Below are 24,236 nucleotides of genomic sequence, written 5' to 3'. Positions count from 1 at the left end.
ATCCCCTTATAGCCCTCAACCAAGTGTTCCACTGAACAGCCTTATAACCATCAAGGGTTCACTCTCGAGAAACTATACGTTGGAAAACCCTGGTCTAATATGATACGTGATTAAGGTGAGAGAGACAATGGGAACCGAATTTCCACGTAAGTTTGGACTTTTCTTCTTATTATTATCATAAGAAGTCTATTTGAATTTTTATTCTTTATTAAAATCAAAGCTTCAAATTATTTCCCCAACTTATAAATTACATATTACAGTAATTATGACTATAGATATGAATATTCACATGTTACATATTCATGTTTTTGAATGTTTTGTTTCTTAGAATTCATTTAAATCCGTTGCAATTTGTAATTATTCGAAGATTTTTGCTTTAATTGGCAACTTTGCTTTCCTTCAGCAGAATTTTCGGCGACAACTAGAAATTTTCAGTTCAGTTGAACTCGGTAGATATGCTTCTGGTGCACCCCTGACCCAACCCTAAGGTTATACAGGTTAAGGTTCTGTAGGAACTCGGTAGATAAGTCGCGGGTCCTTCAGGTGACCTGGGAGTGTGCCGCGGGTTATTCAGGTGATTTATAAATATGCCACGGGTCGCTCAAGGTTCTGGAATTGCACCGCAGGTCACTTAGATGATCTGTAACTGCACCGCGGGCCGCTTGAGTGATGTGTAACTGCACCGCATGTCACTCAAGTGATCTGTAGACACGTCACGAGTCATTCAAGTGATTTTCAACTGTGCCGCGGGCCACTTGAGTAGCTTGTAAATGTGCCGCGGGTAACTTACGTACTCTATTGACATGTCACGGGCCACTCAAGTGATGTGTAACTGTACCGCGCGCCACTTTAGTTGGAAATGTGTTGTTTAGTTTACTTTCACAAAATTATGCTTGACGTCACGGGCCACATCAGATGAGGATTACGGGTTGAGCATTTATGGGTGTATGTATAACGAGGTGCTGAAAAAAAAAAATCGATTTCGAAACATTCGACCATGAACGTGGTTCTGTTTCGCAAGAATTTGTTTTATCTGTAAAGTGGAGCCGAAATTCCTGTCCAACTTGAGTGTTGGAGGTGCGTGAAATGGTTCCAATGATCATCATTTCGCCGAATAGACGCTCGTATGGGTCTGTGTGTTTAAATGTTTGAAGCTGCAGCAGCTCATATATATGTTACAACATATAATTTTCTCTTTTCTCGTATGATTTATCATTTCCCGCTGTTTGAACACGTAAAAATGAATCGTGACGAGCATCCGAACAATAGAAACGACCTCAAAGTTAACATTGATAGTGGCGCCCCCGTTGCCTACTGAATTGTTTATAATGGCGATCGAAAATCCCAGTCGTTGTGTTTTCCTGGAAGTGTCCTTCCGGACAGCGACAGCGATGACTCGTTAATTAATTAATTCTCCTTCGGGGGAACACTCACCGAAGTATAATTAATAGCAAGCGTATATGGGAGCGAGGATTCCATTGTTCTAATCACGTGATCAGACGAAACAATTGTTGTTTCCCAGAAGCACGTGCTGAACTATTAAGGGATTGCCAAACTCCACGAACGGACGCTATAGCATCAGAAGATCTGAAGGTGAGTGCCTCGTAATGTTCTCTGTCGTGAGCGAAATCGTAGTTCAGAGCATGTTTGACTCAAAACCAGAAGGGTGTAGAGGTATGGCACGCATTGTGGATGAAATGTATTCTGACTCCAATTGATGAAACGGTTGATACTATTTAAGTTCATTTAATTTTAGAAAACTATTTACATCGGTTAACAATATTAATTTCACATTATAAAAAGGAGAAACTATACACTTGCGCGAGAGCAACACACTCTGAGAAAGAAGTAGGTCACGCAAGGGAAAACAGTTCGCTTGTCCCCTTTTTTCGCCTCTGCCTCCCACACATCAGGAGGTGCGCGTAAGGGGGCGAGAGATGACGCCACAGGACTCCCCCACCAGTCCACAACTTCATGGTAGTGGAAAGCGAAAACATACGCGTCTACCGAATCTTGTAGTTGTGGACGATTTAATGGCAGATCGGAGCGACTTCACTGGTTCAGACTTCGCTGGAGTCGCAGGCGATTCTTGAAGCATATGGGCCGGTTTCAATCGATCAATGGAGATCCACTTCTTGCTTGACCCCATCTGAAGCTGGAAAAATTTTGGCTTCCTCCCAAGAACTGCGAATGGACCAGCGTATGGCTGTTGCAGTGGGCGCCGAACCATATCCTGGCGGACGAAAACGTGCGAAGCTTTGGGTAGGTCATCATGGACGAAGACTGACTTCGAGCTGTGATCTGAAGCAGGTTTCGGTCGAATCTGTTGGAAGTGCTCCCTCAGGTTATGTAGGGTCTGCTTCTGCGATTTCGAACCTGAAAAAGAAAGAAAAAACTCTCCAGGCAAGCGGAGATTAGTACCATATACTAGTTCAGCTGGGGAAGTATTTAAGTCTTCCTTGAGTGCAGTTCGAATGCCGAGCATGACCGCTGGTAATTTCTCGGTCCATCTCTCGGTAAAGGTCAAACTGCATTTTAGAGCTTCTTTCAGCTGTCTATGGAAGCGTTCGATCATCCCATTGGCTGAAGGATGGTAGGCAGTAGTTCTATTCTTTTTCATTCCCATGAATTTGGCCAAAGCTGAGAAAAGATCACTTTCGAAATTGCGACCTTGATCTGTCGTGATGACATTTGGTACACCAAATCTGGCTACCCAACCTGAAAAGAAATTTTCGGCCACTGTTTGCGCTGATTGATCTTTCAACGGAATAGCCTCTGGCCAGCGAGTGAAACGATCAATGCAGGTGAGAAGGTAGCAATATCCTTGTGATGGAGGTAGAGGTCCAACGATATCGAGATGCACATGGCTAAATCTATCACTAGGTAAGGGAAAAGATCCCATTGGAGATTTAGTGTGACGGCTGATTTTAGATCGTTGGCACTAAAATGCATTCTTTACACCACTGTGAACAGTCCTTTTTCAAAGACTTCCATATGTAGCGTTGTCTGTTGTAATCCGAGTTCACCACTGTAGAGGTATGGCACGCATTGTGGATGAAATGTATTCTGACTCCAATTGATGAAACGGTTGATACTATTTAAGTTCATTTAATTTTAGAAAACTATTTACATCGGTTAACAATATTAATTTCACATTATAAAAAGGAGAAACTATACACTTGCGCGAGAGCAACACACTCTGAGAAAGAAGTAGGTCACGCAAGGGAAAACAGTTCGCTTGTCCCCTTTTTTCGCCTCTGCCTCCCACACATCAGGAGGTGCGCGTAAGGGGGCGAGAGATGACGCCACAAGGGTTTTCAAAGGGGGGGGGGCTAGTGGACAATAGCCTAGGGTGGTAAGTTTGAGAGGGGGGTGGCAAAATTGGAGAAATGAGTGATTAAGAAAATTGCTGGACTGGGAGAAGTGTGGCAAAACACCATAAATCTGCCTCTACCTAGAGAATTAATCTTTACTCTAATTTCCGCCACCCCCTCAGAACTTACCGCCCTGGGCTGTAGCCCGCTAAAAGCCCTTCTTCGTAAATATGCCTCTGAGCAACACCCTCTTCGAATCATCATTACGAGAATTTACTACCGTTCTAAGTGAGTTTTGTGCTGTAAAAGTGTGTGTGTGTGTGTGTATATATATTGTGAGAGTGTGTGAAGTTAGTGCTGCCATCTATACTTCAGATTGTAAATGAAGTGTGATGATTGTATATTTGTACCGTTGTAATATCTGTTGATCTCGGTGGTGAGACTGTGAAAAGTTGAGATCGGCTCACATTTTGCTTTTGGTCCAAACGGTTTGGAAGATGAGTAGACAAACAACCGTGTGGATGCTGAGACCGAACCCGGGATGTCCACGTGATGTCAAAATGCCCAGGGCGACTAAATTCAAACGACGGAAATTTAAAAAAAAAAGAGGATGAAATGACATTTTTCAAATGTTGAGATTGAACGTACGGGACCAAGACTGTAGCGAGAAGGGGAGGAACCAGGGGGTCGGATTCCATCCCGAGATGTTAAAAATTGATTGCTTATACAGGGTGTCCTGTAAGTGCTAATGTGGCCTTCGTCTCATGAACCATTCGTCGTAGAGGTATGATTTCAATCTTAACAATGGTCAAGATGCTTTCAAAAACCTCCAGTTTTGTGTTTAAATACAGTATCACAAAACAAAAAGTTTTTATACGGTCCTCCTGTCTTATAATTTCCAATTAGGAAGTTTTTGCCCTGTCTCGTCTGAGCCCCAACAAAAAAGAAACTTCCATATGTAAAATTCGCTGAGATATCTGAATTTAAAAATTGGATATAAAATTAGGGAAAGAACAGCATAAACTAACGGACTTCTTTCCCGTCATCTATGACAGAACTTCAGATTTTTTTTAAGGCAAAGGGTGGGGCGATACCATAAGGATGCCTCTGGCCGCGCTACTATTTTCGTTACTAGTTTGCCAATTTCAGTCGGAACCCACAGGCCTCTATGCAGGGCCGAAACTAGGTCACCCGGGGCAAGCGCGCATTTAGATGCCCCCTTGTAATGTTTAAAGAGATGTTTCAGAATGAAATTTGCGTAACCACGAGACCCGCCTGCTCTCTCCCCTAGTTGCGGCCCTGCCACTACTACTATGTCATATTTAGGATTAGGACTATTTTCGCACCGGGTCCTGCGTCTGCAACTATATCTCATGTGAATTTTGGGGTTTTTTTTTTCAGGAAATTGACGAGACTCATCAGTAACGTCTTCTTCACCAAGATGGGCTGATGGAGACTTGTTGGTTTTATTCCTTGGGCTGGACATGATAACCATCAACAGCTGAGGCCGATATGATGAGGCTGAAGGACCAGACCAGCTCCGCTAAAGCTTCCGACGGCAACAGCTTCTTGCCTGAGAAGCTAGAGAATTTCTTGAGGTGAGAAATTTGCCAGAAATTCTAATTAAAATTAGTAAAGCCCGATGTCATCACCACCAGAGGCGGAGTTGATGGTTTTGGTTCCTGTGGGCTACACAAATTTTGCCGCCGTTCTCCCATTCCGGTAATTTTCTTGACCAATCATTCCTCGCATTGGCCGTCCCGGGCTATAGCCTGCTTAGACCCCGCCCCTGTAAACACGCCTCTGTCTGTAAGCCACTCGTTTGGTCATTGACATGCTTGCACACTTTCCTGGTCCCTCTCTCTTCGGGTCATTTATTTTTGGTCATTTATATGCTTGTACACTGTTTTGGTCACTCTTGCACACGCTCTAGGTCACTCCTATGCTCATACACTGTCTAAGTTACTCTTCCGGTCACTCACTGGCCTGGTCTCTAGCTCTCTGGGTCACTCTTTTGGTCATTCACATGATTGTGCACTCTTTTGGTAACTCATTTCCCTTCTGAAATATAGATGGCAGCACTGAAAGCACCTCAACATTACATAGGCACACAGACTGTTAGACACATGCAGTCACTCTTCCGGCACAACTCAATCGGCAATAAATTGCCCATGGCGATAGACCGGGGTATTGGTTTAGAGTTTTAGACCGGCTCGGTTCGGAATGGAATGGAACTAACATGCTTTCAAACTTTATAGGTCACTCATCGACATGGTCCCTCCTGCCTCCTCTCTAGGCCACTCACTGATCTAGTTAATCCCTCGCCTGACCTAGACAATTATAGTTTTACCGCCTGTGGGCTATTCAAATTTTGCCGTTCTTCTGCCATTCCACTAATTTCTTTTTCAGCCATTAATCAAAATTGGCCGCTCTCCCTAAACTTGCAGGCCTGGGCTATAGGCCGCTAAGCCGCCCCCTCGCCTTTCCCTTAAGCATCCCTCTGTTGATCTCCGAAGTAATTTACGACCCTATGAATAATTCTTTTGTCACCATTCTCAAAGAGTCTTTTGTTTACCCACCAGGTACGCCTACAGCGATGCCCTGACGATACGCAGCGTCGAGGACGCCATCACGACAGCCTACAACTCTAGGAAATACGCCCTGCCGAGTGTCCTGGAACAGTGCGTGTCGTACCTTGAGAGCAACGTCAGCGTGGCCTACGTGCTCCGCATCTACGAGTTCGCGACTCGGACCATCGACGCCCCGCTTTTGACGTTCGCCTGCCTGAGGATGATCGACGTCGAAACGCCCGAGGTGCTGAAGACGAAGGCTTTCTCCAGGATACACCCGAACACTGTGGAGCTTGTTGCCAGAAGGAGCCACTTGAACCTGGACTCTGAATACGTCCTGTACGAGGCCCTCATCCGATGGGCCGAGGCGGAATGTAAGAGGCGTCGCATGGATCCCGACGACTCCGACAACATGCGTCTGGTGATGAGGAAGGTGTTGCCAAATATCAGGTTCATGTCCATGTCGGCTGAAGAGTTCGCCCGTAATCCGGCGAAGAACGGTCTCTTGAGCTTGGACCAATGCAACTGTGTGTTCATGAACTTGGCAATCCCCGGGTGCGTGCCTCTCCTGCCAGGTATAAATCCGACCCGGATGAAACGTCCGACGCCACCGGATTACTTCGTTTGTACCAGGTACGTGGGTTTGAACTACGCTCCAATCCAGAGGCCGGTGCGTGTGTTCGGCGTCCAGTTCCGACCCACGAACAAGAACGTCTTCGTGATCGGCGCGTCCGTCCCGGTGAGGTTGGACAACACGTACTGCACGCTGACGTCTCCGAAATACAGCGGGCGGTTGAGGCTGATCCGCGAGGCGTTGGACAAGAGCGTCGAGTGTCGCGAGTTCGACGTCCTGTTCCAGTTCTCGAAGGGCAGGGACGCCGTCCTCGGCGTCTCGAAGCCCTACAGGGTGAAGGCCGGGGAGAAGTGCGAGGTCGAACTGGTCTTCCACTCGACCATCGACAGGGGGGTCATCGTACCGCTGTCCAGGAAGAAGAGGAAGCGCGACGTCGCCGAAGACGTCGTTTTCGAATTCGAACCGTTTGTCAGGGATCGGCTCTCGAACTCGTTGGATATCGTGGAGCTCACAGAGTTACATTTTTATTGCTGAACACTTTTCATAGGAACTAAATTACTCATAGCACACCCCTCTCGGGGTGGGGAGTCCAGCATAAGTGCAGATCCAGGGCGATGTGTCAGCAGGATGTCCAGAAGCATTTGGGGGGCACCCCCACCCCGATAATGAAATATAGTGCTATGATTTTAAAATCATTGAAATTGGTGGGAAGGTACTTCCAGCCTGGTAGAGAACACCCCCTTCAACCCAGAACATAACTTTGCCCTGGGGAGAGGGGCACCATGATGCTGCTGAGACGGCCCTGCTCGAACAAATGCTTTCCTCTGAAAGAAGTGGTTCTTAACCAAAACTTTACTCTTTAACCAGCCTTCATGGGCCCCCGAGCCAAGTTATTTTTTTGAGACCCTACCCGGAAAATGTCCAGGGCGCCCATAGTTTAAAGACTATATTTTAAAGTAGCCTACAGGTGAAATCAGTCATCAGAAAATTGTGAAATTTTGTGGAGGATTTCATGAAGTGATGGGAATTTGTTTCGGGGGGGGGGGTTAGTGGCACGTGTCGCCACCAGAGGGCGTTTTATTGAGAAATGGCAAATTTAGGCAAACGTTTACAATTCTTTCAATTGTTTACTGCAGCAAAACATGTTACACATGATGGCCATCATTTTTCAGATACCATGTGAAATCGTAAGATGGTATGTTCCACAACTGACCGAAGTGTGTGCGGGGAAATGTTCAGCACGTGGCGTGAGATGCTGCCTTTAAGGTGAGGTAAAGTTCTTGGATTGTCACGACTTACCAGACGTTTCAAATGCCCCCAAAGCCAAAAATCAAAAATCGCATGGATTAAGGTCCGGGGAGGCCCATAGGCGGAAATAGACTTGGAAGTCTGGGGGGGGGGGAGGCACAATGATGATGATGATGTCAATTCATATATATAAATTAGATCAGTCGACTCTACCTCTGACGCTGGGGGGCGGGGTAATGCCCTCCATATGTATCACCGCCCATGGGGAGGCCATAGGGAAATGCCGGCCGATGACACGTTCTTCTGTAAAATGTGTTTTAAGAACATTCTTAACACACACTGCAACGTGTGGAGGAGCTTCGTCTTGGATAAAGATTGCGTCTGCAAGGCAGTGACGTGTTTGCAGAGCGGGAACAATTTGGTTCTGTAACAGCAATGCATATCGCTTCCCGGTGAAAGTGCGATCTCGTAAATCGTCATTGTGAGCAGCAAACAAATTGATAAATAAGATCTCCGCGAATGTTTCTAGGTTTTATAACAGCTGCTGCGTGACATCACATAAATTTACATGTTTACTACAGGTATTCAAAGTGAAATGTCCTCTGGTGTGTGACGACATGTGCAACAAATTCCCATCACTTCATGAAGTCCTCCACGAAATTTCACACTTTTCTGATGACTGGTTTCGCCTGTAGGCTACTTTAAAACAGAGGATCTTTTAATTATGGACGTCCTGTATTTGCTTACTACCGAGAATTTCAACCAGATCTTGTCTTTGTGAGGCTCTTTTCTCGAGGCCCTGGGCCGTGTCTGAGTGTGGCCATGCGTTGAGACGGCATTGTTTCTTGGAGCGGTTTCAGGGGGAGCGTCCGTGAGTTTGGATGAGGAAACAATTAACTTATTGAAAAGGGAAAGCAGGCTTCCACAGCCAGAGTTTATAAAAATTTTCACACCTTTCGGGCTGTTATGCCGTGTTCAAAGCTTCTCCGAAACGTTTCGTCCACTACTTCGGTAGACATCTTCAGTGCTGTTCTTGATGAGCGAGGAGACGAAACGACTTCCTTGGATGACCGTTGTCCACTGACACTTTTGCTCCTTCCGCGTCTCCAGCAAAAGCGTCAGTGGACAACGGTTATCCGAATCGGTCATTTCGTCTCCTCGCTCATTCAAGAACAGCATTGAAGATGGTCACCGCAGTAGTGGACGAAACGTCTGCTTCAAAGAAGTTTGGAACACGGCATAACATCCCGAAAGGTATGAAATTTATTATCAACTTATTGTTTTGCATTATTATAGGCTTAATATTATTCTGTAAACGGATCCATGGCCTTCATCTTATTAGCAAAGGGGGCACCTCTGGCCACCATATTATTGGCACAAAGGGTCCATAGAACACAAAAGATTAACCTTTTGCGGTACCTCAACATAGGTTCGCATCAGGAAACAATCATGCTCCATTGTTACAACGGCCCTCCCCGAGTGAGAACGGGAGATTCGGGGACCCTAACGATGAGTTGGCTTCTTAGCATAAGCTATATAAAAACCGCAAAGGGACAAATATCATTGCCAGGAAAGCGCTATAAAGTTCGACCAACGAAGTGCCGATAAAACCTTTGGATCGCAAAGGGTTGACAACCTGTGCTCGGAAAGCGTTCCTTTTATTCCGATTCTCACACACACACAAAAAATTTTCTACTTCTACCTCACCTCTTTTTCAGGCATAGACCTCTTTCATAATCTTTGACTATCCCCGTTCAACTTTGACGCACACCAACTCCGGTCATTATCGCCATGCAGCAATTTACTACCGACTGAGTTGGCTCTCTAGAGAAGATCACGATATACTTCCGTACTCTCGTCTTGAGCATGGAGGGGACTTCGCAAGGGAACATTAAAAAAGCCCATGTAGCAGTAGTCGCCTCATGTTCGGTTGGAAATTTATCTCAGTGGTGGTAGACGAGCATCACTGCGCCACTCACGCCCTCAGACTGAGACCTTTGGCAGGTCCAGATTTTTCATGGGCTCCCAGTGCAAAAACATGAAAATTGTCCCGTGCCACCAGGCTGGAGCCCTGTCAGCCCCACCCTTGTGAGGGGCCATTATTTTGTGCGGACCTTTTCTTTCATATACAATCTACTGTAAATATTGCCGTGAATGCAGTTTGTAAAGTATAATAAAAAGAAAATAATTCGAGTATTTTTTGGAAATTTTTATTGTGAACTTAAAACAATTAAAATTACTCGTACATACACAGACACACAATCACACGTGAAGGGGAAAATGATAAGCTGCAGTGTTTCGATCACAGATTGTCATCGTAAAGCCATTAAAAGTGTACTTGATACTAACTATAATATTCTCGTCCTTTACACTGATTAAGTCTGCTAGAAATAAATCAAGAATAAATGAAAGCATATTCTTTCAGAGACGAGAATATGTCACAGTAAAAGCCTGAAGACCGGTAAAACCTAGATTTTACCAAGGCAAATTGGTAAGAACTCCAAAAATAATTATAAACGTTTTTATTTTTAACTTTTAACAAGTCGAAGCACATTTTTAATGAATCAATTGACCATCGTGAACTTATTAATTCCTGACGCTTATTGGCTAATAAATAATTATTTAATAACTACAATTATTTACAAATAAAAATGATTCAATAAATAGTTAAGCATAAATGATTATAATTAATAATTAACTAATGAATTAACCATTACGAACTTATTATTTCCCGAAGCTAAGTGATCAACAATTACCATTCAAGAACTAAATGCTGACAAATAGTCAAATTTAGGATCACTTGTACTCAAGGACAGTAGTTAGCATCCAGACATCCCAAGAAGGCATGGGGTCATGATGCACTTGCTGCGTGGAGTGGCAGATCAGTGGGCTAAAACTTGAATACTAAAAATAGTTTATGATGGTTGGTTTTCATTCAAAACGGGTTTATACTGTTTGGAATAAATTAATGATATCAGCCGGCATGATTCGTATTTTCTGGTACCAGAAAATTTGATTCACAAATTCTGGAAATTTTTTTTTAAGCCGAGCACAACTCAGATCTATCGCCATGAGCAATTTACTACCTAGTGAGTTGTGCCGGAAGTGTAAGTATGTGTACCTAACAGTCTGAGTGCGTATCTGGTGTTGTGTATGAATTTCTTTTTAGTGCTGCCATCTATATCTCAGAAGTGAAATGTAATGGCATATTTGTACTGTTGCTCTCTGTGGTGAGACTTTTTAACGGGGAGATCGGCTCGCATTTGCGCCTTGAAGTTGGGAATCACAGTAAACCAACTTCAGCCGACTACCACTGTGGTGATGGTGGGGCTCGAAACCGGGTCCCCGCGATGCGAGTCCGTCACTATGACCACTCGACCACCACAGCGGCTCTTAAATATTTATTGGCTGAATGCATACTGTGATCCTTATTAAGCCTCGCATTTCCTGGCATGCTAAGAATGGACCAGACCTAAACATTCATGGCGGCCCTCGAGTTTCACGGCATGTCGGCTAATGCGGAGAAATATGGTAATTACATAATTAGTATCAGGAACTATACTAATCAGTATTAGTTCATGATGTATTAATTCACTAATCAATTATTGATAAATTAAAGTTATTAAATAAGTATATATTTACTTATTATCTTCAGGAACTAATGTGTGCATGATGGGAAATTGATTCATTAAAAACGGCATAACATTGACTTGGCAAAAGTTCAAAATGAAAACGTTCACAATCGTTTTTCGGGCTCTTACCAGACTTCAGGCATTTACCGTAAGAAATATGTGATAAACTTGAACAAACTATTCGATATAAAGTGGCTAACAATGTCAAAATAACACAGAAATAGCAATGATGAACATGTCACTCTCTTAAAACACTTTGCAACATGTCAAGGTCTAAAAATATTGTCTATTATATATAGTCAGTGAGACATGTTCATATCAATAAGACTTGGATACATAGAATTAGCAAGTTCAAGTTTGGTCATCACAGAGTATTTTAAAGATGTCTCTGAAAAAAAGTTAAATATCAGCTTGCATACAACACACACTGATTCTTACCTTAAAATTTAATACATTTTTAAGGCTACAAAAATTCTATTCGAATTCTGAGGCGCACATGCTCGATGAAGGTTCTTTGATAAATATATTTAGTGGTCCTCGTTGGGAGAATAATCGGCTTAATCACTGATAGAATCAAAATAAATCACAGGAAGTTTACAATAGTTCTGTATACACAATTGTCACTTGTATCAAATACATTTCACACAGATTGTTTTTGGCTGCGAGAAACTCTACGAGCTTAATATCTTTAAAATCAAGATCTAAGATGAAGCTTTCAATATTGAATATGTTGAGAAGTAATCTACAACATATACAGCAGCATAGGCCGCAAAATTTGAAGGGTTTGATTTCTGGATGGCAACTTTTTAAAAATACTTTTGGGGTAAGAGAAGGGCTAGGAATATTTGATTGCACACTCAACAGACTCTGAACATGATAATTTGAAAATATACAGGGTGATTCAGAACTCATGGAGAAAACATTAAGAACTGATAGAACACATCTACATGCAATTTTTAACATGCAACACATGGTAGTAATGCAAACAGTGAACTGCTAAATGGCACTGTCAGTGAACATGTGAAGTGCTGGTTTTACCACTTGATGGTAATTTCTACAGTAGGTTGCAGCAGGAATGGCTAATTTTACTAATAAGTGGAAATGCAAACATCCAAGAACATGAATGGTGCTGCAGACAGGAGTGCCCAAAGAATGAACTGCAGCTGTTTTTCGACAAGACTTCGGCCAGATTGAAAAACTTTTGAGCAATTGCACTGGTATCTATGCGCGCTGATATTGCCATATGGCAATGTGGCCTGGATATCTTTCGGTTTGATGGTATCTATGTGCACAATAGGCTTTTTTTATCAGTTGCCTGCAGGATGCAAAGCGTGCCAAGAATGTAATGCTGCAATAAGCATGATTCGCACAGAGAGAGAGACACTAGGACAACCACTCAAGGGTTTTTGGGTGTGGCATGTGTCTGGCCAAAAAATATTCCTAGTACAGTCTTTCGACTTCCAGAGCATTCCCATCTGCAACACCATAAATGAAATTCACGTCCGCCTTCATCTAATTCATGAAACCACTCATTCTCTCTGTAATCTACAATAGAAATGATAAGCAGCAAAACCAGAGTTTTATGCGTTTAATGACAGCACCAACTGGCAGTTTACCACTTGTGCAATGTCTATGCGCTGTTGGACAAAATTGTTTGTCTATATGTATTCTATCACTTCTCGAAGTTTTGCCCTTGTAAGTTCTCGATCACCCCATAGAGAACATGAGAAACAACTTGGAGAAAAGTCCACATTGATCAAAAAGATATCTCCCAGATATTCATGACACAGGGCCTGTTTTGTGAATCCAAGATACTTATATACTCAACCACACACATCAGGATTATAATAAATACTTTATCCTACTTTTAAAATGAATAACACCAATATTACTCCCTGTATGTACAATCGATGCTTGTTTTTATGAACCTATAGGGATGTTAAAAATTAGTTCATAAATAGAAAAAGCACTTAAAGGAATACTATATGGTTTGGAACCATAAAATTAGTTCATTAAAACATGCGGTTTGTATAATCGAGCATTGACTGTATACTAATACAACAAACTGTGTGAAAAATAACTTGAGTTCGCCGTGGAACAGCTACAAGTAAGCAACATTCTGGAAAACGCTCAACAAGATTTCTATACAATATCAAGAAAACAGAAGCAAGCATCGCCGCATTTCAAGAACTTTCTATACACTGGAATAAAACTTGACACGAATACTATCATTGACTTTAACATGTTAAGCAACGGTAATCGCATAGCTCAGAACAGATATGGTGCTTTTAATGAGTTAATAATATTTCTTAAGAATTACAGGAGCAACTAAGTAAAATGTACCTTTTTCAATGAGAAAAAATTAGGGTGATTTTACATGACGAAAACAGGCTTGTAAGGAATGAGCAGTGGTGCAACTACAGAGTGAGAATCGAGCTGATCTAACTCCCTGCCCAACAAATCAGAGGCATGCATCCGCCTGAGCTGACAAAGTATCTAGTTACGACAATCATAAGTGTGAGAAACAGCAACATAAACACACACACAAAATCTTGCAGTACCCACAATATACGAGTAATACTAAATAATAAATTGAATAAAAATCTATATAAGACTGTTTTTCAAATAAATTGCAATAAAGAGAGGAATGTCATTCATCTGTGTGTGTATTGTATATATAAATATATGTAATATAATACTAAATATGACTGTCCCAAAATTCTTCAACAAACGATAAAATGAAAAAAAGTATAACCAAATATAAAATAATACTTTGGTCAGAACAAGATCACAGCCGAAAAAAATAGAAAAAGCACTGAACCTAGAAAATACAAAAATCACCAAATTTATAAACTGACGACACAGTACACATATATACCCGAATAGAATATGTAACTACATGAGAAACATTCAAAAATATACACACGTATATGGTAAAATAACAAAGTAGTTTCACATGGTTTCCCAAATTCTACCACCAATAGGGGAAGGGGGGGGGGGTGACAGTGCAATTCAAGGCAAACAAATTTTGGAATAGAATCAACCAAACATTGCAACCCACTTACAATAAAACTTTGATAAGATGCCATTCAAGTTTGCGGTAAATTGTGATGACTCAAGCGAAATGCCACCAGTTTCGAGTGCAACGCGGTAAAAATCGTAGAAATTTAAGATAACATTTATAAACATAAAAATAATAAAAAAATTAGATTACAAAAGCAAAAAAAAAGCCTAAATTTTTTCCTCTTTTTTTTAAAGTTTTATGGTATTAACTTATTATGGTTGCATACACATGTACAACGATTTGTACCATTTTTGCTTTAATTTGGACTGATCGGACCAACTGTATATAGACTACTTTTTGCTCCAACTTAATGGTCAACTTTTGCTCCAGCATATGAATTTTATAACACATTTAATTTTAGCTTTAAATTCTTCTGCAGTCATGTGGGCATCATGCATTCATTCCATCAAAAGGATACGTTCAAACCTCGTTGACACACAGGGGTGGTCGGCTGAAGTTGGTTTTCCAACTTTGAGATATAAATGCCAGTCGGTCTCACTTTTTAAAAGGTGTCTCCACAGAGAGCCGGCAGACCTACAACACAATACTGACACAACATAAAAATCCCAGCATTAGCTATCTTCACTTCAAAATATGGAAGGCAGATGAAATCACCAGTAAGAACATGAAACAATTCTGACATAAATCCATCAGGGACACACGTACACTCAGAACACACATTCCATCATGAACCAATTTATTTTAAATTCCTAAGAGAAATGTGTATGAGGTGCATGTACTAAGTTAAGTAGTATCCGTAGTAGTAGTTCATGGTACAAACAGAGATAATCTCGAATATATGACCTGATGTTGACTTGAAAGGGTAGGGCAAAGCTGACATTAAAAGGCTTCCCAGACTTGGGAAAAAATGTCTGGTTTGTCAACAGATACATAAATATAAATACATACATAATATAAATTTGAAGTCCTTAAATATGTGAGGCTTTTTGGCAAATACTCTGCTTGCCTATACAGAAATCAGGTCCAGCTTGAACAGTCCCTAAGACTTCAAGAACGTTTGGTGTTTCAAGTCGGCAAATGAGGTTCCTCAACGTCACATTCATACCTTAAGCAATTTCATTTTGATACATAAGGCTTTTATGTCATATCCGCTTTTGAACATATGAAAATTTTTTTTTTATCAAACTCTTTCTTTATAAAGGGAGACAGCCATAGAAATCACCTATTCCTATCTCTCAAACGTTTCCATAGTGACGAGAGTTAACCAGAATTAGCTATGAGTAAACGAAAGACTTGGTGGGACTAAAAAAAAAATGACAACTTACCAAGGTTTTACTCTATTTGGGGTATACATATATCACCCTGCTACAGGCCTGTCATTTAAACTTTGGAGCAAAGAACATATGCTCACACACAATATATCTATATATATTTAACCTTGTTTGTACATTCCAGTTGTATTTTTTAAAGCTGGGGTGACAATTGCCCCCCCCCCCTCCCAAATGACTGGCCTGCCCTGCTTCAGATGTCACCATTGTATGGCAATTTTGCTCACAAAACAGTACAGCTCATTTTAGCAGTAGAGTTCTGGGATACCATGTACAGTATTTCTGATATATGGCATCATTCTAACTAGAAAATTATTCTTTTAAATAGGTCAATGGGATTGGCCAATTACTAATGAAATAGCATGTTATTGAATACTGCATTCTGCTAGTATGTCCAAAAACTTTTAAAAAATGTGAACGTGAGTATCCAGGAACCCCTGAAATTCAAAGGATCTGATCAGCAAAAAGGTGATCCTTTCTCCTGGCATGAATTTAAAACGTCTTTATTTTGCGTTAGTAGAATCTAGATTGAGTTACGGCATTACATGTTGGGGTGGGACATACGTCAGCAATCTTTCTTCACTTTTTGTCACACAGAAGTCCTTCATCCGTATCATTCTGAGTAAAAATAGACTCACGCATACATTTCCACTTTTCAATCAATTAAAGCTACTCCCTCTGCAACATTTGTACGTTTATAAAAGTTTAAAAATGTTTTATAAAAGAAGTGGCCATCTCAATCTGAAATTACATAAGTCTGGAATGCAATTTAGACGTCATACTATACAGGTGCCAAGGCCAAATAAAACTCGTTTCCAAAAATTTTTCCTTTATTTAGCTCCCGAAATATTTAATTTAATTCCTCAGTTAATAAAAGAACAACCTTCATGTACATTTTTTTTTATCAATTTAAAATCTTGGTTGCTAACTCAAGATGATTTAAATTATCTGTTTGATATTGTAATGTAATCTTTTATCTTGCATACGCTGCTAAATGCCAAATTTTTTTGTTTATCAATTCCATTCCTGTTGCCACTTATTTCTTGGTGTTATATGTATGTGTGTTTTTTTCTTTATTTTTTTCTCTCGTTATTATTTATGCCAACAGATATGTATCGGATATTATTTTGTGAGCTCACAAGCTTGCTTAGCCCCTAAATGTTTTGTAACTGTTTAAAAATCTTAAATAAAGGAAATTTGAAATTTTGAAATTTGAATTCGACTCTTCAGTTTCTGTGCATAGCAACTTTACCATAGCATCATATTGTGGTATTATGGACAATTATACTCTGCCAATACTGTGATAACAGTTTGGTCAGGTAAAAGTTCCAATTCACCAGGATCAAGTGCCTGTTTTTGTCGTAGGAAGGTGGTTTCTTGAATTTAAGGTTATCAGATTCAAAAACTGAGAAAAGAGGATGCCTGTGCATACACCCTTAGCGAGGTCACTTTTCCCAATTTCCACAATACATGGCGCCACTATCACCATCAATAAAATGGCCTACAACAATAATATTTCCCAACTAACACAGAACCGTAAAAACAACATCTTAATCAACTTCTGTTAATTCAAAATGTTTTTGAAGGTTGGCAGCTGAGAATTTTCTGGAAGAAATTTATCATGCTCCTTCCAAACCCAGTATGCCCCCCCCCCCTCTCCAAAAGTATGAGCCTGCGTACGCTCCTGGATCCAGGTTTCCATCACTTGCATGATTTTGAACTTTTTAGAAGGGTGGATGCATCTAGAAATCCACAGCTCCAAAACCTTACACAAGAAACACCAACCCCATTCAGTTCACACTATCATCTCAGCTGTAAATTAGGCTACCAAAACCACCTAGTGCCAATACGAGTAAGAGTGTTGTTGAGATAGTAATTGGTATGAACTGTATCAACTCAACATTGATTGCAATGTCTTGCAAGGTATTTTTCCCCATTTCATTTTGAAGGCGCAAATCTTTACAAACATTGAGTTATAATTACATAAATCCTAGCATGAAATGACACACATATATAAAGTTTTATACTAAAATCAAGCTATTGAGACTGTATGCAAAATAAAACTCAATTTTGTCAACTTATCACAGGTGTAACTAAATAATTAGGAAATTTTACATAGCTGAATCAACTAATCAATGTACGAATCCAAGGATAAAATCAAATTATCTACTATAAATAGTTAGGTATTATGCAAAATATATACTAAAGACAATGAAATGAAATACCAATTTATCATTATAAAATGTTCTATGTAAACTTTTTCTTGCCGATGAAGCTGTGATGCTCATCGAATTTGAGCCAAACACATTGATTTGATTATCAGACTAGATCAGTGTTTTCTCCAAAATGGGCAATATCATCCCTTGCACAGTCCAGGAAAAGGCGGGGGGGGGGGGACCCCTAATACAATATAAGTTGTTATGGGTTCGCTCAATATAAAGAGGATGTGATGCTGTGTAATTTTTTTTTTGCTGAGAAGGGAATGCAATACAGCAGAAAAGTTTAGAGAACTCTGAACTAGCTGATCTTCATACAGTAAGACCTGTCCAAATTGACCAACAAAAAACTCAGCTCCACTACCCGCTATAGACTAATGACCCTGTATAACAGGAATAACTGCAATATACATTATTAAAATTTAAGGTTATATAAGTTGGACTACGAGTCCACTTTTAGTGAGCTGGATTTAACTGGAAGAAATTAATATAAAAATTAAATCATTTTGATCATTTTTGTTGCACCACTGCCATTTTCTGTGCTGACAAGTGCTAAATAGGATTCCAGATTCTGAAAGGCAGTATTAGACATTTTTTTATACTTAACAAGAGATTGGTGCATTAACCCCTTGGTGTGGAACTCCCTGTAGTAGCAGGTTTCTGTTGTACCCCCACACGAGGAAAATTTCTGACAAGAACAAATCTGATATCGAACTCACAACACCTCTAAAATCCTTTGGTGCTTAAGATGAGTATCTTCTCGACCTGGGCTACCGCACTCACAAAAATTAAATTAAATTTAAAAAAAAATTTTTTTTTTTCTTTTTCTACAAGTAAATGCAGGAGGAGTAAAAAATATATGCGACTTTCATTCGCCTCTCTCTTGATATGAAGATAATGAATTTGAAAAGAATAATGCACTTTTCAGTCACCTCATTAGGCATTCTGCCTGTTGTGTTGTATTTGATGAGGAACAAGTGTCAATCAAATGGTTTGACGAAAGACTTATCACCCCTTTATGTCTGTTAATGATTCAGCACGAATCCTCTGCAGAATGTTTAACAAATCAATACATGCAGGAATGTGTTATGTGTGCATGCATGCATATCCTTAACATATTTATGTTGTCAGAATATGCTTGTTTTGTGTTTTTGCTGGTGCTGCCACCTGTCTTCCATATTTTGAAGATGGTAAATGCGTGAATTTTCAACATTTACTATCCGAGCAGCATTTACTATAAATAGTTACAGAATGAGCAGCAATATTTTGTCTGGAAGCAAAGTTGGTTGAAAGACTATTAATGCAGTTGTGTCTAGAAGGCAGGAATAAGCATGGCAAATCAAGATAAGAAACTAACCAATATCAGAATTTTAAAAAATTACTCATTCGGCCCTTGCTCAACTTCCAATACAGACTCCAGCTATTTGGGTGTAGAGATTATTAGCAAAATTTTTCTCTTCCCAGTGTACTATGCTCTTTCCTTCTTTTTTTTTTGGGGGGGGGGGGATACCAAAAGCAAAGAGTGCTCATTATCAAAGTTAAATATAAATCATCAAGTTACTACAAAAAGGAGGGAAAATATTTTATACATCAAATTTTGATATAATCTCATATATACCCACTACTATAAGCTTAATTTCAAAAATTTAAAAAAAAAAATTTTCAGTCGAAAAAAAGGATTGAGCGAGTAAACACATTTAGCGAACATTTTTTCAGGAAATGAGCTCCTCATCATAAGTGGGTCTGACTGTACTTGATGAAATATTGCATACACTTTACCACGTGGTCATTTCAGCAGGTTTTACTGTATTCAGGGGACTCCCACTCAAAAAATTAGACAACATGATCATAACATAATTTAAAAAAAAAATTTTTGAACAATTAAAAAAAAATCATGGCACACTATTTATCAGTGTCCTGTAAGATTGACTCGAGCCAAAGCAACATGACGGAAATGACTTGATAACAAAAAGAATTTTTGACCAAAATAGGATATTAGCAACCACAGACAATTCTTTTCTGTCTCCTCACAATATATATTACATCCTTTTTTTAGAGTCTTCCACAGTCCAGTCTGTCAACTCTCTTCGACAATGCATAGCAAATTATAAAGACATGCAAGTTTTTTACAATGATGCTTTTTCGTGACCATTTCTCAGAGCACAGTGCCAAATATGTAAATTACAAGATGTGATATAAATAAGTTAAGGTGGACCAGATAGTTTTACTGTGCTGCCCATCCTTTTTTTAAAAGGAATTGTTTGAATTTTAGTGCTCAAAGTCAGCATAAACATTTTTGACAAATGAAACACTCATTTCTAGCTCTTTTCTGAGAATTGTAAATATTGTTTATGCCTCTGCATGCCCTAAAAATACACAAGCCAATTGAATGCTATTGGGTCGCATCAGAATAACCAAACCTAGAATAGGCCTATGTATCCAACTGCTTTGTTATGCAAACTGTTGTGTCACCTATACACAAAATATCAACATAATTTTGAATGATGAATGCTACGGTTCAAGACCATGAAGTAGTATAAATACAAACATTTTTTTTTCAACCAGGAGGAAGCTTTCAACCACTATTCTACTTGAACCCTCAAACTAAGCAAATGAAAAATAAATAAACCATCAAAATGGTCCACATACACCCCTCCCCAAATAAATTTAAATACGATACAACTTTTGCTTTGGCAGAATCATTAATTGCAATCTACATCATTTGTATTATTTGACAATATATTGATGATTCCCTCAGTTAAAATTAATTATACTCATTTTGTTGATAGGTTTTGGTAAAAAAGTAGGAAAAATAAGACAAAAACTATAAAGTAGAACGAGTGGAAGCTCTGCGTATTTTTTAAATCAATGTCTGGTATAAATGCAAAAATGGCTGAAAATTTCTAGCTTTGACCAAGTCATATAGCCGAAATATACAAAAATTTACTATTTTTGGCTTTAGCCAGTCAATACACCAAATACCCTCCACGGCCAATTAGTGAATTTCCAATAGTCAACAAATTTTTGTATATTATGGGATGTGGCCACATGACTTGCCCAAATCTAAAAGTGACTAGCTAGCCGATGAATCAGCATAACTTTGGAAATTGGCCTCTAAAAACTCTTAACACCTAAATTTTATTCCTAAAAAATTACAGACTACATTTTGATAGACGATCTAACTGATGCATGATTGCAGAAGAAATTGCAAAATTTCAAATATAAAATCAACTAAACAGACAATTGTTTTTAATTTCTCGCCAAATTCACCAAATATTCAATTGATTCATTTCGTTTACTGTTTCAGCAATTCATATTTAGTCAATCATTTGAACCAAAATGTATCCCCAATACCTGTAATCTTCTCTTTCAGAAAGCATTAACTCATTCAAAAAGGGACCTTCCTCATTACAAAAAAATATACAAAAGCAGCACATTTATCTGATTGAATTTTTTAAACTAGATGGAATCGCTACAAATCTCGGTCATTGATAATTACACTAAAATGAGAATTACACGTTACACACATGAACAAAAATGGGTACAGATGGAAGAACAGCTTCCCGTAATAGAAAATTACTGAATTATTTGAAAAAAAATACAACACATAACCAAAAATGCATAGACAGATATTGCCATCGTCTATCCTGCTCTGCAGAAGATAATTAATAAATGAGATATACACACACACAAATATATAAATCTCAAAATAAGGAATAGATTACGAGAAGAACACGTACAATATTACACACATGTGCGTACACATAAATATCTTTGAAAATTCTAATGATCTTATCACACACTTCATATTTCAAATACAAATACAAATTCCTAAGGAAAAAAATGGACCATAAATAAATAAGCACGGCTAAAAGTAATGATATGCAAAATTACAATATATTGAGTATAAAAAATTCTACTTTTATTACATTTCCTTCCAAGCGCAGCAAATAAGACCCAGTACAACCTTTTTATCTGCATATATATATATAAACACTATATATATACACCTAACCAAGAATATTTATCAGTGAGAGATGAACGCTATCGGATATATATAATCTACGTCATAAACACCATCGCAGTCACCCACCACAGGAAAAATAAAAGTTATTATCACATGATATCTTGCGACTTTTGATTACAAAATTACACACACACATATTGATTCAAACTAAAAGACAACCTTGATTCTAAACTTCCAGCTCAGAGAATAGATTTTTAAATACTAAAACGTCTATGGAAGTTATTGGGAATACACAGTTATAGGAGGAATGACTCTTATCCTCGTTTTTCAGGCACGCAAAACTCAAGCAGCAATGACTAATTTTAAGAACACAGGAACAGTAACACTTGCTGCTTCGGATAGCAACACACCACGCAGAACGAAAAAAAAATCATCATCAAGATCCTTGAATCATTTCGAATGTGCCACCATTTCTATGCCATCGTTGTCCGGAGACAGATCCTCATTGCTGTTCCTCAACCTCCAAATGCCAACTGTGCCATCACTAAGTAGGAGAAAAATATATAATTTTTAGATGTGACATGAATACATAGCACGCAAATACAATACAAATACAAGGCCACAACAGGCAAAATGCCCAACAAGGTGGCTGAGAGTGGATTAGAGATGACTGTTAGTATGGTATATATGGCACATATTGCTACTTATGTAGAGATGAGTGTAAACACTCATAGCAGCATCAAGGTAAGAAAATTCAGAGCTAAAGAGCTATTCAGGGGTGGGACTGAACTGTTTCAAACATGTGGGTGCTCGTTTTAAGCTTCATGTAAGAAATTTTGATTTCTGAATGAATTCTTGTGGTGCACAGATTGTGCTACAAATCAATATGGGTGCGTTCAAATACCCACAGCTCAGATGTCACTGAAGCTGTTACTGATACTATAACATATACAGTGAAATCCTGATTTAATGATTGAATCATAAAAAATAAACAATTTTATTCGTTAAATCAAGAAAATCGTTATGTCGGGTCAAATTATCAGGAGCATAAACACTCAAAACAACAATTTTTAAAAGCTACTTACATTGAGGGTTGCTGTTATAACTTATTTCTGACAACAATTGAAGAAAAATACATAAACTTAAAAATGAAGTCAGGATGCATGAAAAAATTGCTTGGTAGCAGTTTGTTTGATACTTCCAACATTTTAAATAAATTCTGTCAAAATTGCCATTATTTCGCTACTCAAAAAATGCTTTCTCCTCAGAGGACCCGACATTCTTTGCTTGAATGTCGAGCACACTTGAAGACAGAGCACAAACTTGACGTAACTTCATTCCTTTACTGAAATCTAAACATCAGTACAGCACAATATTTTAAAGTATTGGTGAAACTAAGTTGGTCACTGAAACCTTTCCACATACATGAATCATTCCCAAAAAAAAAAACCATTTCCAAGACTTTATAACTTTTGTATAAAATTTCAGAACATTCTGGTAGTAATTTCAATTTTTTTTTTTTTTTGTTCTTCATTTAATTCTCTGCCATATGGCATATCTTAATTTGATCCAGATGGTATCTGATTTTTTTTTTTTTTTAAATCATTGTTTGTAGTAAAACCTCAAAATGTTGATGTCTCAGCATGAAAAAGTGTTAAACAATAAGACTAGGTGTAAACCTGAAATTTTTTTTCTAAAAAAACTTGGAATTATGTTTTATATACGTGCCATAGATGAATAAAACTGACAATAAAATTTTGAAAAAAAAGGGTTTTTTTTTTATGAAAAAACTTTTTTTTGTCTGTCTCAAAATTTTTCCCATCTTAAAATGTTCACTCTGTTACGGTCATTAGGGGAAATACATTTTTATACCAGATTAAACTTGGTAACACTTTTGAGCTTATTGAAAGGTTCACTTTTAATCTTGATCAACAATTTCGGATTTAACTTTTGAAAATTGACTAAAGATTCATGTTATGTCTTTAGTACCAGATTTTCCACTCTGTTCCGTCATTATCATAAATAATCAAGGGTTTTTTTTTTCATCTGTATCAACATTAAGTACATGGAGATTGATAAAAATTTTATTATATTTTGAAACATACCATTTAAAATTTCATGAAAAAATAATAATTTAAGCTTATTTGTAAACTCTGTTACATGTTCCAAACTTAAACAGTGCAACAGAATGGAAACTATGAATTAGAATACTAACTACCACTATATGAATTAGAAAGTTTTCTTAGTCAAGTGATTTTGAAGATTTAAATTAAATTCAATAAGTTATCTATTCAGTTTAAACCCTTCACAACATTTCCATCATGCTTCTTCAGCTAAATACCAAAGTTGAAAAAATAGTACA

At 38.7% G+C, this 24,236-nt stretch overlaps 2 protein-coding genes across 2 annotated transcripts in view; one reads left to right on the top strand and one right to left on the bottom strand.

The window, feature by feature from the left end:
- Nucleotides 1–1,367: 1,367 nt before the first annotated feature.
- On the top strand, nucleotides 1,368–9,902 carry LOC149083479 (uncharacterized). The gene is made up of 3 exons (XM_089234000.1): nucleotides 1,368–1,593; nucleotides 4,716–4,912; nucleotides 5,897–9,902. Exons 2-3 carry the CDS (start codon nucleotides 4,827–4,829, stop codon nucleotides 6,990–6,992), a joined length of 1,182 nt encoding a protein of 393 aa, XP_089090126.1. The 5' UTR covers nucleotides 1,368–1,593; nucleotides 4,716–4,826; the 3' UTR covers nucleotides 6,993–9,902.
- The window catches only part of LOC149083477 (kinesin-like protein KIF21A), a 103,493-nt gene continuing 89,157 nt past the window's right edge, over nucleotides 9,901–24,236 (bottom strand). Inside the window, exon 36 of the mRNA XM_089233999.1 lies at nucleotides 9,901–22,418. Coding sequence (XP_089090125.1) covers nucleotides 22,325–22,418 — 94 coding nt within the window. The 3' untranslated portion in view covers nucleotides 9,901–22,324. The remainder of the gene's footprint in view (nucleotides 22,419–24,236) is intronic.

Source organism: Pholcus phalangioides, unplaced genomic scaffold (genome assembly GCF_987345545.1).
Source record: "Pholcus phalangioides strain wild (caught in Gottingen) unplaced genomic scaffold, Ppha-v1.0 ptg000008l_1, whole genome shotgun sequence".
NCBI lineage: Eukaryota > Metazoa > Arthropoda > Arachnida > Araneae > Pholcidae > Pholcus > Pholcus phalangioides.
Note: the sequence above shows the minus strand (reverse complement) of the source record. Positions and strands in the feature narration are given on the sequence as shown.